At 35.6% G+C, this 13,135-nt stretch overlaps 1 protein-coding gene across 9 annotated transcripts in view; it reads right to left on the bottom strand.

Moving 5' to 3' along the window:
- Positions 1–13,135, bottom strand: part of NIPBL (NIPBL cohesin loading factor) — a 154,709-nt gene that overhangs the window by 50,259 nt on the left and 91,315 nt on the right. For 6 of the 9 annotated variants that reach the window (XM_062612944.1, XM_062612941.1, XM_062612943.1 and 3 more), the window contains one exon: positions 6,293–7,825. The exons of 2 other annotated variants lie outside the window; for them this stretch is intronic. In XM_062612944.1, the coding sequence (XP_062468928.1) occupies positions 6,293–7,825 (1,533 nt within the window). Of the gene's footprint in view, positions 1–6,292; positions 7,826–10,328; positions 10,873–13,135 lie in introns of those variants that run through there. One more of the 9 variants, XM_062612948.1, reaches the window with a different exon arrangement.

The following is a 13,135-nucleotide window of genomic DNA, read 5'->3' as shown; positions in this document are numbered from 1 at the left end:
CCTCACACTACCATGGAAACATTCTCAGGCTTTACCACTGAGGATAACACATGAAGCTCCTCTTTGTTTGCTTCTTCAAAATAATTACATAAGCAACAACAACAAAAGATTGCTGATGTCTCAGCTTTTAATATAAAATACTATGGGAAAGTTGCTCAGAAGATAATGAAATAGTACATCTGTTTAAGAAACATTTACTTGATAAAACCAACAATAATCTGAAAAACAAAAAAGTTCTCATCCTTTTCTTTTTATTGATAATGTTTCCACGAGACAAAACTAAATTCCAAATTTCAAACAGTTTAAATTTTCTTACACATAACCAGCCAAAAAGGTCAAGCAACAGAAAAGTTAATTTACCATATGCAAATGTGAGGCTTTTCCCTATTTGTATTTTGCCAAATTAACCCTTTGTTTAGAAGAAAATTCAGACCAAAAATTTTGAACATGTATCCCTGCACATAAACTAAGAATAACATCCATATTTAGATACTTAGACACATGAATAACTTACATACTTAGACAACACCGCATATTATAACTGACATCAGACAAACTGCTGGCCCACATTTTTACATATTACAACATGTTGTTGCAAAAATTACTTATGCAAAATAGCTGTAGCTATTTCCAGAAGTAAGAGGAATCCTGATCAAGCACCCACATCCATGAATCAAGGACAGGTTCAGACTTTCAGCAAATTGCTCTGACAAATTAGGTAATAAATTTCTATCACTTACACAGGACAAAGTAATTTTTCAAAAATGAACTAGTTAAACAATGAACTCCTAAATCTGCAAACAGACAAAGCATCATACTTCAAATGAACTAAAACACAACGAAATCAGTAGTTTTGGGCAAGTTTATTGTTGTGACTAAGAACTAGATGTGCAACATCTGAAGTTCACTGTTAACTACCCAGAGTAAACTTAAGAGAAAGAATCAGAATGTTTACCTTAGTGGCAAAGACCGAAGTAGGAAATAATTAAAGCAGCCACACTGTGCTAAAAATGTCTCATACTGTACTGATAACAGATGAACACAAGAAAGGACTCCAGTGTGCAGTGGCTGAATTCTTGCTGCCTACCAGTTTTATCCAAGATTTGCTTCTGCACAACAAGTACTAAATATAAAGGTCCCACAGAGTATGTAAAATGCCCATAAAAATCTCAGCATGCTTTCTGGGATAGGATGGACACATTATACCTTAAAAGTCCCTGCCAAGTAGGAGTGATACTTTCTAGTGCAGAGCATGCTAGAGAAATGAGATCTTCCTACACTTTAATGGGTTATATATAGTCTGGTTTTGGCTTTTGACTAAACAATGCCTGGAACATTTTTCAAACTGTTCAATCAAGAAAGGAGAACAAAATTAATCAGGGCCAAATAGACAAAGTATACATATTAAGATGGATCCTCTGCAAACCCAACACATCTTTTAATGCCAAAAAAGGACAGCCAGTTCAGCTGAAAAGAAGTAGTCATTAATATCTCAGAAAGGGGGAAAACCAGGAAAACAGCAGAATTTTTATGAAAGTGATTTTTTAAAAAAAACAACAAAATTCTAGTCAAACTTAGATCTTAAGAGAAGCTTCTAACACTTCGGCTGAGAAGAATCATAAGATACTTCTTGCTGTAAAGCATGAAATATATCCTTTTTTCTCTGAAATGTGGCATAATTTTCTGTAGAACTTAAGAGAAATTAATGACATGCTTGATACCTGGTGGTGCATGTACATGCGAGATGCTTAGTGGGTCTGGTCTTCCCACCCCATGACAGAGATTTCAAATTTCAGATTTGTGGCATTATGGGCTTTCACAATGGTAATCTTTACAAAATCACCATCTGCTGTAAGCAAGCTGACTTGCAGCCTTTTCCTTTCTAGTTATTTCCCTGCAGCACAGCTGCTTGCCCCAATGATTTCCGTGAGTATAATAATGTTTGCTTCAGTGTCAAGGGATTGTTATTTTGGAATTGGGTTTGGAAACAAATTTGAACTCTAAAATTTGCTTGATGTGTTAACATCAATAAGCAATTTTTTTAAAGGTTTGCCAATTTTGTCCTTTCAGAAGCCCCATACATTAAAGATTTTAAAAAATGTTTAAAACTGATACTCCCTTTCTGTCCAATTTCCAGCCTTACCAGAAAGTATTTGTGAGTAGCTCTGCTGTGCTAACCAGAAGTCTCTGAGAGACATCACAAGTTACCTCACTGGGACAACACAACTTTTCATCCTGGAATACTCCCTTTCTTGTCACTCCTAGCTAGAAGATGAGCACCTAATTGATTACTCTGCTTCACAAGTGAGACTATTTCCAGCAGTGCTAGATCTCAAAGATGGACTGTCCTGTCACACAAAAGCCAAATTATCATTACTATAGGCTCTGAAAAAGTCACCTGGAATCAAAAACCAGAAAAAAACACCACCGACAACAACACCTCTCCCCCCGCCCCCCCCCCCCCCCCCCCCGCAAAAAACAAACAAAAAACACACAAGCAAAGGGCACAGGAAAATCTAGAAACATTGTTATACCTCTATGACATGAAGATGATTAAGCAGTAAATTTTTTAGCTGATTCTGTAAGAATATATGAATACGAAAAGCACCTCTGACAAAATGGTAAATCTCCACCCACATTTCAGATCATATCATCACAGAATGCAGTATATTTAGGAAGACTTGCAGGGAGCCACAAAAACTTATAGGTAGAGTTCTGTGTTGTACCGATAATAAAACCATACAACAATTCACACAATTAAGGAGTAGCATTCAGATCAGACTTGTTTCTTTTCTTTAACAACAAACTCTTTCTAGGTGATACCAGAAAACTCAGTGTTTCTGCATAAACACACTCATCTGTCCTAGAACTAAAATTTACATTACATGTATGGTGCTTAATTTTGAAAGGCAATCCTTCAAACATATTATAAACCAACTCAGAAATGTCCTTACACAGACAGTTACAGTTTCTCTCATTATTCGTTTAACAAAGTAAAATGTTCTTATTCAGAATGCAGCAACTGTGAAACTGTTAACAGCTCCCATCCCAACACAGCTGATTAGTATAGCTCTAAGAAGCAGCAGAAAAGGTATTCACTGAAGCTCTGAAAAGAAAGGATAGCAAACATGACCTCCTCATTGCAGGCATGAACTCGAAAAGTTTCATGGATCCCCCAACAACACACATTTCCAATAAAACCAGGATAAAGGCATCCACAGATGTTAAACCAGAAGAAAAATGTGCTACAATTCATTCTGACCCAGACAAAACAGGCCACAAAATTTCACCCTAAGACTCCTTAACAAATACACTACTAAAAAAAACTTTCGTAACTTTTCTTGGAGCCGGAGTAAATCTTTCTAAAACCAGGAGAGAGAGAAAAAAAAGTTGATTCTTCATCATAAATACCAGAAGGGACTGTTGGGAAGATTCAATATTAACAGTTGTGTACGATGGCCATCCCTCCCATTTGTATAACAACACAAAATTTCAAACCTGTCTATAATTTGATTAAAATCTTACTTTGCCTTTCTGCAGTATAATGCAAGGCTTATCCACATGCATGATAAAGTATGGGTTTCAGATTAAAAACTTATAGAAGCAATGTAAAAAGTTGTACAGGCTTTCACTTTGCAATGCATTCATTTTAGCTTAAAATTAGTATTAGTGCCTTAAGACAGAACGACTATTGAAACGGTGTTTTGAAGCAGCTGAACTAATCATATTCCAGACTGGATTTTAGATAAATCACAGCAACGATGTATGTGATGAAGCAGGGAGAAGACATTTTCTTGTGGGAGGGATGGATGAAAAGGCAAAAACAAAGGATAAGAAATACAAGCAAGTAAAATAAGGAAAGATAAAGTAAAATATACTAAGCTACATGGAATAAGAGGGATGTGAGAAGTAGAATAATGATGCTACAAGGTAACACTAGAAAAGATCTGCTACAATCTATTAAGAAATATAGGATGAACTAAATAATGTTTATGAAAATTACTTTTCCTAGTGTATTAAAATGTTTAGAACTAAAAATGGCACAGAGTAAGATAGAGAACAGCGTTTCTCTCTTTTGGAGTGAGGACGTTGTGGCTATGGCATGAATATTTTCTGTATCAGTCAGTTGTTGACAAATAGACTTTAACTTACAAAGAGATACTTCCATAAATTATGAACTTTTTCAAACACTGGAGTTCACCTACTTAGTGCGTACCACATATCCTACGAAGTAAGTTACCAGGATGTTGGGGGAAAAATATACATAAAACTAAAAATATACATGAAAATTTGAAGTTCAAAGACACTTTTTCCAAAATCTGCCTGGCTGAACAGTCAAAACCATTTGTAAGAGAGGAACATAATTACAATGCTCTTCTTTTCACAAAACCTATTTCTAATATCATTTTAAGGACCTTGTTCTGAATACAATAGCAAAAAGACTGATATTAGACTCAAACATTTTTTTTTCCCCGGAAAATATGTCCCAAGTTATTTAGAGTATATAAGAAATACATGACTTTATAAAACAAAAAATACATAAAAACACTGCAAAAATTTATAAACCTGACTTCAAAATCAACGTGTTGCTCATGTATGGCACATCTACTAGTCATGCTAATCAGACAAGAGTCATTAAAACCTTTACATGTTACTAAAACGTTCTATATGAATAACCACATACAATACAGACTATAAAAAAGTACTTCAGAAACATTTTAGAAGGCATAAACACGCTGCATATGGCTGTGAGGGCTCTAAAAATTAGTGATTTTCCACACACAGAATTGTGTGGAATTCAAACTCTATCCTTCTAAGACTAGAGCTGAGCTCCATCAGAAAGTTTTTAGCATTTCCTATCAAGAACATAAAGGTTTAACTCAAAATCTTTAGACTAAACTGACAACAAAGATGTCATAATTTTATTAGTAACTCTACATGCCTATTATTAGAAATGGAAATTTTGTCTGTTCTGAACATCAAAAAGGGACATGGAAAATGTTCATATTTCCAGGATAAAGAGCAAATATTTAACAAGGAGGCTAAAGTCTTACAAATAACTAATACATGTCCTGAATTGTTAAGTTTTTAAGAGTGAATACAAACAGGTTAGTAGATAATTGATGTAGCATGATAAATTTATTATACAGGTATCACCTCTGTTGTATACATGTACATAAACACAGTTATACATTCCCCAAGATAATTTCTACATTATTTCTTATCAGATCAACTACATAAGAAAACATTTTAATCTCAAATTCATGATCTACCTGGAACTGCATTCCACTGAAATCCTCTCCCCTGCTACCTGATTTGTCTATTTTGAGACATGACAACATATAAGCATAACTGTGTGGGAAATTTAAATGCTTTAAACGTTGAAGATTGAAAAATAAAGGAACCCTGACCAGTCAGTATCACTGATTTCACAATGTGAATTTATCTGCTTCAGTATGAAACCAAATTAGTCAAAATCAGAGCACCAGGAAGAAAAACAATCCTATATGTAAAGTGTTATATAACTGCAGAAGAGACTATCAACCAAAAATCAAACCTACAAACTATACTGAATTATTTCCTGTTCATATTACTAATTTGAAAATTCCAGCCAATTGTTTACCAGTTCATTTCCTCTTTCTGCACACAGTGAACCCTAAAGACAATGTCTGAACTCTCCTAAAGACACAACTTTTTTGTAAGCTTATTGTCACACAGCCTCAAGTGTGGAGGCTCTCCAACAGAGTTGTATTTACAGCATAAAAGAGGCAAATGGGACTTTGTAACTGTGTTCTTACTGCACCATGCTAAAACATGCCCTGGAAAAGCATAACTAATTTCCAGTTAAGCTTATAGAAGAATCTTAGGGCTTGTATACATAGTATTTCTCACTGCTCCAGCTACACTGATTTAGTTACAATAGTAGCAGTCCCTTATACAAAACACACTTCAATCTGAAGTTTAAATCATGCATATAGGATTTACAGTTCACTGGATAAATTACCAGGGTAAACAAATGTAGCTCAAGTACAGCTTAAGACCATTTAAGTGTTCCCACATCAGGTACCTGCACTGGAGTAAATAAATCTTTCAGGTTCATTGTAGTAAGGCTTCTAATAATGACAGGCCCACAGATGAGCTTCACTTTGTTCCCCAAAATCACCATATAAAAAAGTTTGAAACTAGCTATCAAACGTTCATGTTTGATTTCTAACTACAAAAGTAGCAAATTTAAAAGAACAAGAGTGTAAAAAAGATATAATGCAATTAATATTGAAAAAAAAAGTCTTACCTTTATTAGATTTCGATGACTTGTTCTTGTTGGTTTTAAAACAAGAGCCCCTCGATTTATCTTCTCTATCCTTAATAAATTTCTGCACATCATCCAAAGAAAGCTTTTGAAGGACAACTACAGGCTTAGCTCCTTTATTCAGATCTTCAACTAGCCCAATCTTCTCTACTTTGTCTTTCTGTTCAACTCTAAATTCAGTTTTCCTTGACTCCTGAGTAACATTGCCATCTTTATCACGCTTGATTTTTGGAATGACAAAATGTTTCAATGCACCAGATCTTGCCCCCAACAAGTAACTGGGAAACTCTGCTTTATTGTCAGCATGCGCTTTATTAGCATCTACTTTACTCTTATTACCATCTGTCCTTCGTTCATCCTTGCTATTGGGTGATTTAAAACCAGGTTTATTTGATTTACTTGAATCTCCTCTACCTTCCTGTTTAATACGAGGGCTGTCAGGTCTTGATTTCTGATCCCCAGCTGAAAACCTTTCCCTCGAATCACCAGACTCATGCCTATGTTTCCTTTCAAATTTCTCAGGTTTTGAACCATCAGATTTAATACCATGCTTAGAATCATGTTCATTTTTGTTTGCGGATCTCAAATATTCAGGCCTTCTAATCTTGGATGGATCTCCTCTGTATCTCTCTGAATCCCCCCTATCCTCAGATCTTTGTTTAAGGCTATCATGATCACGCCTCAGTGCATCAGAAACTGAACGACCATCAGGCCTTTGTTTTGTTGGATCAGATCTACTTTCAGGTTTTACCCTTGAAAGGTCAGATTTTACATCTAGTTTATGTCTAGATACTTCAACTTTCTTATCTAACAATGGTTTACTGGAGTCTCTCCTATTATCATGTCTATGTTTTGGTGTTTCAGGCCTGCCTTCAGTCTTCTGTTTTGGTGTTTCAGGCCTGCCTTCGCTCTTCTGTTTTGGTGTTTCAGGCCTCTGCCTTATTTCCTGTTTGCCATTATTTTGTTTTCCCTCATTCTGTTTCATCTCCATTTGCCTGCTCTCGTTTTGTTTTGATTCTGTCTGTCTGTTCTCATTTTGTTTCACTTCCATTTGTCTGCTTTCATGCTTGCTTTCATGTTTAGCTTCTAACTGTTTGTTCTCATTGTGTTTACTTTCCAACCGTCTGCTCTCACTTTGCTGAAATTCCATTTGCCTGTTTTCATTTTGCTGGATATCTGTCTTTTGACCTTCAAAGTCTGTCTTTTTCCTAAAAATTTCTGGATGGTTTTCAGGTTTAAATTTAAGAACTCCAGCAGTGTCTTCTTGGGGAACACACACAAATGCGTCATTATAGTGCTTAATTTCTTCAGGTTTTTTGATGGTGTCCAAATCCTGAGTTACTGTTGCCTGAGAGTCCGCTCTTCCTGCTTGCTGCAGATCGATACTAACCATTAACGCTGGCCTTGCCCCATTTCCTGCAGAACCTGTCTCCTGAGAAGCTGCTCTATTTCCTCCAGTAGCACCTCCAGCCTCCTGCGGTTTATTTTCTTGTTTTCGCTTCTTCAAAGGCTTATCTGCAAGTTAAAGAGAAACAACACAAATTACATATATAGACTGGTAAATGGTCCATTTTCCTCCACTCCCACCAATTAATCCTCCTCAGAAAGTATGTGCACACACAACAAAATCAATTGAATTTAGAAGAATAATAAAATTTCTCTAATACTTTTTAATGTATTCAGACTACCATTCATTGTAAGTCTACAACAGCTGCCAACTACTCATCAAAAAACCCCACCCTTAAAACATGACACCAAAGTCCCTGTGTGATTATTTCCTGAGAGACACCTAATAAAACAGCTGCAACACATAAAGACAAAAAAAAAAAAAACCAAAAAAACAACATCCCAATCAAACCCAAAACTTTTAGAAAACCCCAAACTAATTATGCTTGAAGCAGAAGTCTGCAGCAACAAAGTTAACATGCACCTCCACAACTACTTTCTGAGGAATACTACTATAAAAGATTCTCTTCTGACACATTCAGCCTGCTTCATTATACATTAACTAAGCAAAAATCTACAGTGATTAAGACAGAGGTCCTCCCTACTTGGTTCAGCTTATCAGTTGGACTTCACACATATTTTATAGCCAGGGAACACATGAACAATGAACAAAAATTATTAAAGTAACTCCAACACTCCATGCTTGTCTTTGAACCAAAGCAGTATACCGAGAGCTGGAGTTTATACCATAACACATATGTGCTTGTTGGGGGGTGACTACACACTTAAAAACTTCAATATTTTCTCTTTGCAACCATAATTCTTTTCATGGGTGAAATAAAAAGTTCAGTGGCAACTTTACGTAGTTAGGCTTGACTCTGCAATAAGCCTTTCAGTTTGTACTAAAAAATCATTAACAGTAGGATACAGAAAATAAAGTGAGCCAATCACACGCCCTGTAATTTGGCAGAATTCGTAGAAATGAGCAGCACACGGAAGTATCCAAAAGATATGTTATTTTCATTTAAACTACAACCTATTTCTATAACCAACATGGTATTCTAAAGTAAAGTTCATTTCTGCCATGAAAACCAAAAGCTCTACTTGCACTAAGCCTTACATTCTCATTTCTGAACTATCATTGTGTAATTTGTCAAAAAAACCCCAATGACTTTCTCTGTAATCAGGGAATATGACTAAGTCTAAGAAATCATGAAACTTAGGTTGGAAATACTGTTGTGCAGATGTATTGTCAAAATGCCTAGACCACAAATATACAAAAAATAACTTATTTCATGCCTAGATTTGTGGTGCTTTATCACCAGATGCAATGAGCCAGCTCTTATTTTGGAGCAGGAGAATGAGGTAAGGAGGATGCAATCAAGGAATAGGAAATAAACGCCAAGGGAAAAAACACCACTCTCTCAAATTCTAAACCAAAACTGTAAAGTATGTTTTTCAACTTATTCTACATTTGTAGAAGATTTTCATTTAGAAGAATCAAAACTTTGAAAGATCATCTCCAATATTAACATTAAAGAACAATATCAAATACTTATATGGTCAATGCCAGTGATAGGCACATGCTTTTTCCCCCATCATTTTAATTCCCAAGTCTATTTGTACATCTTTAATTTCCTAAAACTCCAGAATTATATATAGTGTTTGAGGGTGGAAGACAGTAAAGACAGATACAATGAACTCCATGCAGACACAGGTCAACTGCAAATAAGGAAATTTGCAAAATTCAACAAAAACCTGTAAGAACACCTGCCAACTTTATGGTAGAGATGTGAAGCAAAATAAATTTGCCAAATCAAAGGTGCAGCTTTACAGCATGGAGATTTTTTCTTTTTCTATACTACAAAACTATTGGATTGATATGAGAACTTACACAGTATTAATTTCCTTACACTACTGATTAAAATGAATATATTTTTTTTAAACCTTCATGCAGTGATGAAAAACCTTTTTCTCCTTGTGACGAAGAGGGCTTTGGCCTCATTGAGCTTCATGACAAATCTTAGGAATGGTAATGAAGTAGAAGTTTTCAGATTCATTGGTTTCAAATTGGATTTTTTTTTCGGTTAAAGAAAACATATACATTAATAGACACACATCCACACACATCACTACCTTATTTCTGAATTACAACTCTTTAAATTTTGAAAAACAAATTGAGAAAGTTGTGTTCTTAGCAAAAATCATTCAGCTTTTTCATTTTAACCTAGAAATGTCAGCCACACTTAAAAAGTCCTGTAAAGCTCTGATGGTGGATCTAACAGTAGCCTTTAAGACATTACTGTTATCAGTTATCTGCCCCATTCCTTTAAATGAGGTTATCACCTGTAGCAGAAGGGAACACACATTCGTATTTCCACAAGTGTATGTCATTGTCCAATGTATCACCTTAAGGCATTAGTGAAGATCGTTTACATAAACATACCACGCTGAACGAGTCAAATAAGAGCCAAGTGAATTTTTCCCTCTGCTACCGCTACTACAGGAACAAGGCAGATGGCCAGAAGCTGTGATGTCTTAAACAACTGTAGCTGGATCAAGCAAAACTCACCTTTCAGAACCCTCATGCTGAAGGCTCCAAGATTAAACAACCAAAACAATTCAAGTAGGATCAATTTTCTCGCTTGAACTTCTGTAACTGACCAGGCTCAAAATGCTGATGCTCTTCATCATCCAAAACATCAAATTGTTAGTTGAACACATGTAAGCAGATGATCAAATCAGAACTTGGCAAAAATATTCCCTCTAAACACAGAGCTCTTCTGATGCGCCTTCCTCATTTCTCTTGACAAATGAATACTGATGTTTTAGTATATTATGATAACAATGTGTTAACATCTTATCTAAGAACACCTTCAAAGTTTTCTCTTCCTAAATGGCAAGATGATTGCAAACAGAGTTACAGATTACTCCAGATTTCTTCATATTTCCAGTGTATCTTCACGTCGATCCTCAGAACTAGATTTCATCATTACCGTTTTGCTTCTATGAGATTTCAGGATCTAGGACAAAAAAGCTGGCCCAAGTATATGAAAATATCAGGTTGAACTGGGGCATAAAAGATATGACAAGTACATAGTACAGCCATCTTCACAGAGCATAATAAAAAAAAAAATCCACAAAAAACTTTTAAGTTGCCATGGTAGCTGCAGAAATCTGAAAGCTGACATACACCATTGGATTTCAAGGGCTTTATGAAATCGTGAACTCACTTTGAACTATATGAGAATAATCAAAGAGTCAGAGGTGTATACAGAGTAATTACCGTCAGAAAACGGATGTCTTCATATCTTTTCTTTTACAGTCATATATATGCAAGTTTGCATGCATCTACTTTGTTGTCTTTAGTCCCAAGACCCTTTAGGTTTTTGATGAACATATGAACATAGGAACTCTAACAATATCCATTCAAATATACTCTGTATCCCTCAGTATCCAAGCTTCATCCACTTCATTCCATATACAGTAGGATTTCTTTTTATTATCAGCTTTTAGGACTTTGCCAAAATACCAGGCTAACGTTTTTCTTTCAAATCCTGAAGATGTAGATTCAAAGCTTGCCACAGTTCTGGACACACAGGCTTGCAAACTCGTGAGACTAATAAAATGTGATCAGCATCTTTTTTCTTCACTCTTTGTAATAGTCTTCATAATAAAAGGAATATGTTTTAAACTTTCTATGTTAGAGATGAAGTATCCAAGTTTGCTGTTTTCAGCTTCTTTTATCTTAGTAATATTATCCACTCCTCCCCCTCTTCCAACAGAATGTAGATACATCCAAAATATATCCACATTTTGTTCAATTCTCAAAAAAAAAAAATTACGATGGTTTAGAGCAAGTCTGACCCTAGTTATTCTCTTTATGTATATATACATCCTTTTGGCTTGGCAAAGCTGCACAGATGTTCTCTTTCTATTGCAACATGCTCAATACGAGACAATAGCTTGGTAATCAAAGCAAGATCAGAAGCTACCTTATTCTAAAAAATAGTAGAGCATGTTCTGTAAGTTAAATGGGTCACTGTGGTGCAAGAAAAAATACATTACAGGAACCACAAGTCTGAAATGGAAAAAAAAGATTAGCTGGATTTCCAAGCAGTTACCCTCACATGTTCTCTTCTGAACAGTATTCCTGGAGACCTGGATGGCCTTCATCTTTGGAATTATCTGTGTATCAAAATGATGAGTACTTTCATATTTAGAAATTAATCAACTACTGTGGAACTTTTGTGAAAAAAAAAACCACTGCACTGGAATAACCACAGATACTTTCAAATATACTTCTGCTGAAGCCACGAGTCAATAATGGTTTGAAGAATATTCATCCTGAAAACGGGTATGCTTGGAAGCAGACAAAGTGTTACAGGGCTAGCAGCTGGATGAGGGGAGCTGTACTAAAAAAGTATCTCTGTTCTTCCATTTAATCTGAAATCTTTCCAGAGCAGCAGCCAGAACACCATTAGTGCCAAAGTCTCCGATGTTACTGCTTTCTTGAAAGCCTGATTGCCTAAATCCCAGACAAATGAGTATAATAGGATGGTAGCTTAAAAACTTCTAGAACTGCTTGTCCTAGTACACTGAAATGGGCCTTTTGTAACTATATGTGAAAATGCAACAAATCTAAATAATAACCACATGCATGGTTGCTAAGCTTCATTTTAGCAGAATGGTAACACTTTGCTCTACTGCTTGGCAGACTCTAAATACAGAGATTTCTGAATAATCTTGAAGACACAACAGATCACTTATCACTTTCCCATTTACACCTTGTAAGGGATTCAATTTATATCCAGGATGGTTAAATGTGAATGTACTCCTCTTCAGAGCTACAAAGATGATGAATTCTGGCTGAACCATTTTTGATCACTCCAGCACAAAAATAAAAAGTTTTATATTTTAAAGCTCTAACAGTCTTCAGAGATTACTGCAATGCCTCCACTATTCAAACTACCACTTAAAGTATTTAAATCAGCAGTTAATAAATTTAAACCAAATATACCAGTCCTAAGCAGTTAATTACTATTTTCAAACCTACCATTTTTTTAACAACATCAATGACAAGTCAGCCAGAAGCCAATGACTAGCTTATTTAAGCTAACAGCCAAGATTAGGAATTTTCAACAGGTAAACACACAACTAGGCATCTATACATCAACTTTGTATTTACTGACTGTTTTCTTTTCTTAGATATTTTTCACAGATCTCTTCGAAGCTGTCCCAGTGCCCTGCCCCCACAACCAACAGGGTTCTGTAGACCACAGAAATTGAAACATTCTGCATACAAGGAAGGTTTAAAATTACTCCAATGGTACTGATGGGTGACCCATGAATGGAGTGAGGGCAAATATCCATTCTTAC

The sequence above is a fragment of the Pezoporus occidentalis genome, unplaced genomic scaffold (genome assembly GCF_034315485.1).
Source record: "Pezoporus occidentalis ecotype Australia unplaced genomic scaffold, CSIRO_AGI_Poc_V1 ctg162, whole genome shotgun sequence".
Lineage (NCBI taxonomy): Eukaryota > Metazoa > Chordata > Aves > Psittaciformes > Psittacidae > Pezoporus > Pezoporus occidentalis.
This window is presented reverse-complemented; position numbering and strand designations above follow the sequence as displayed.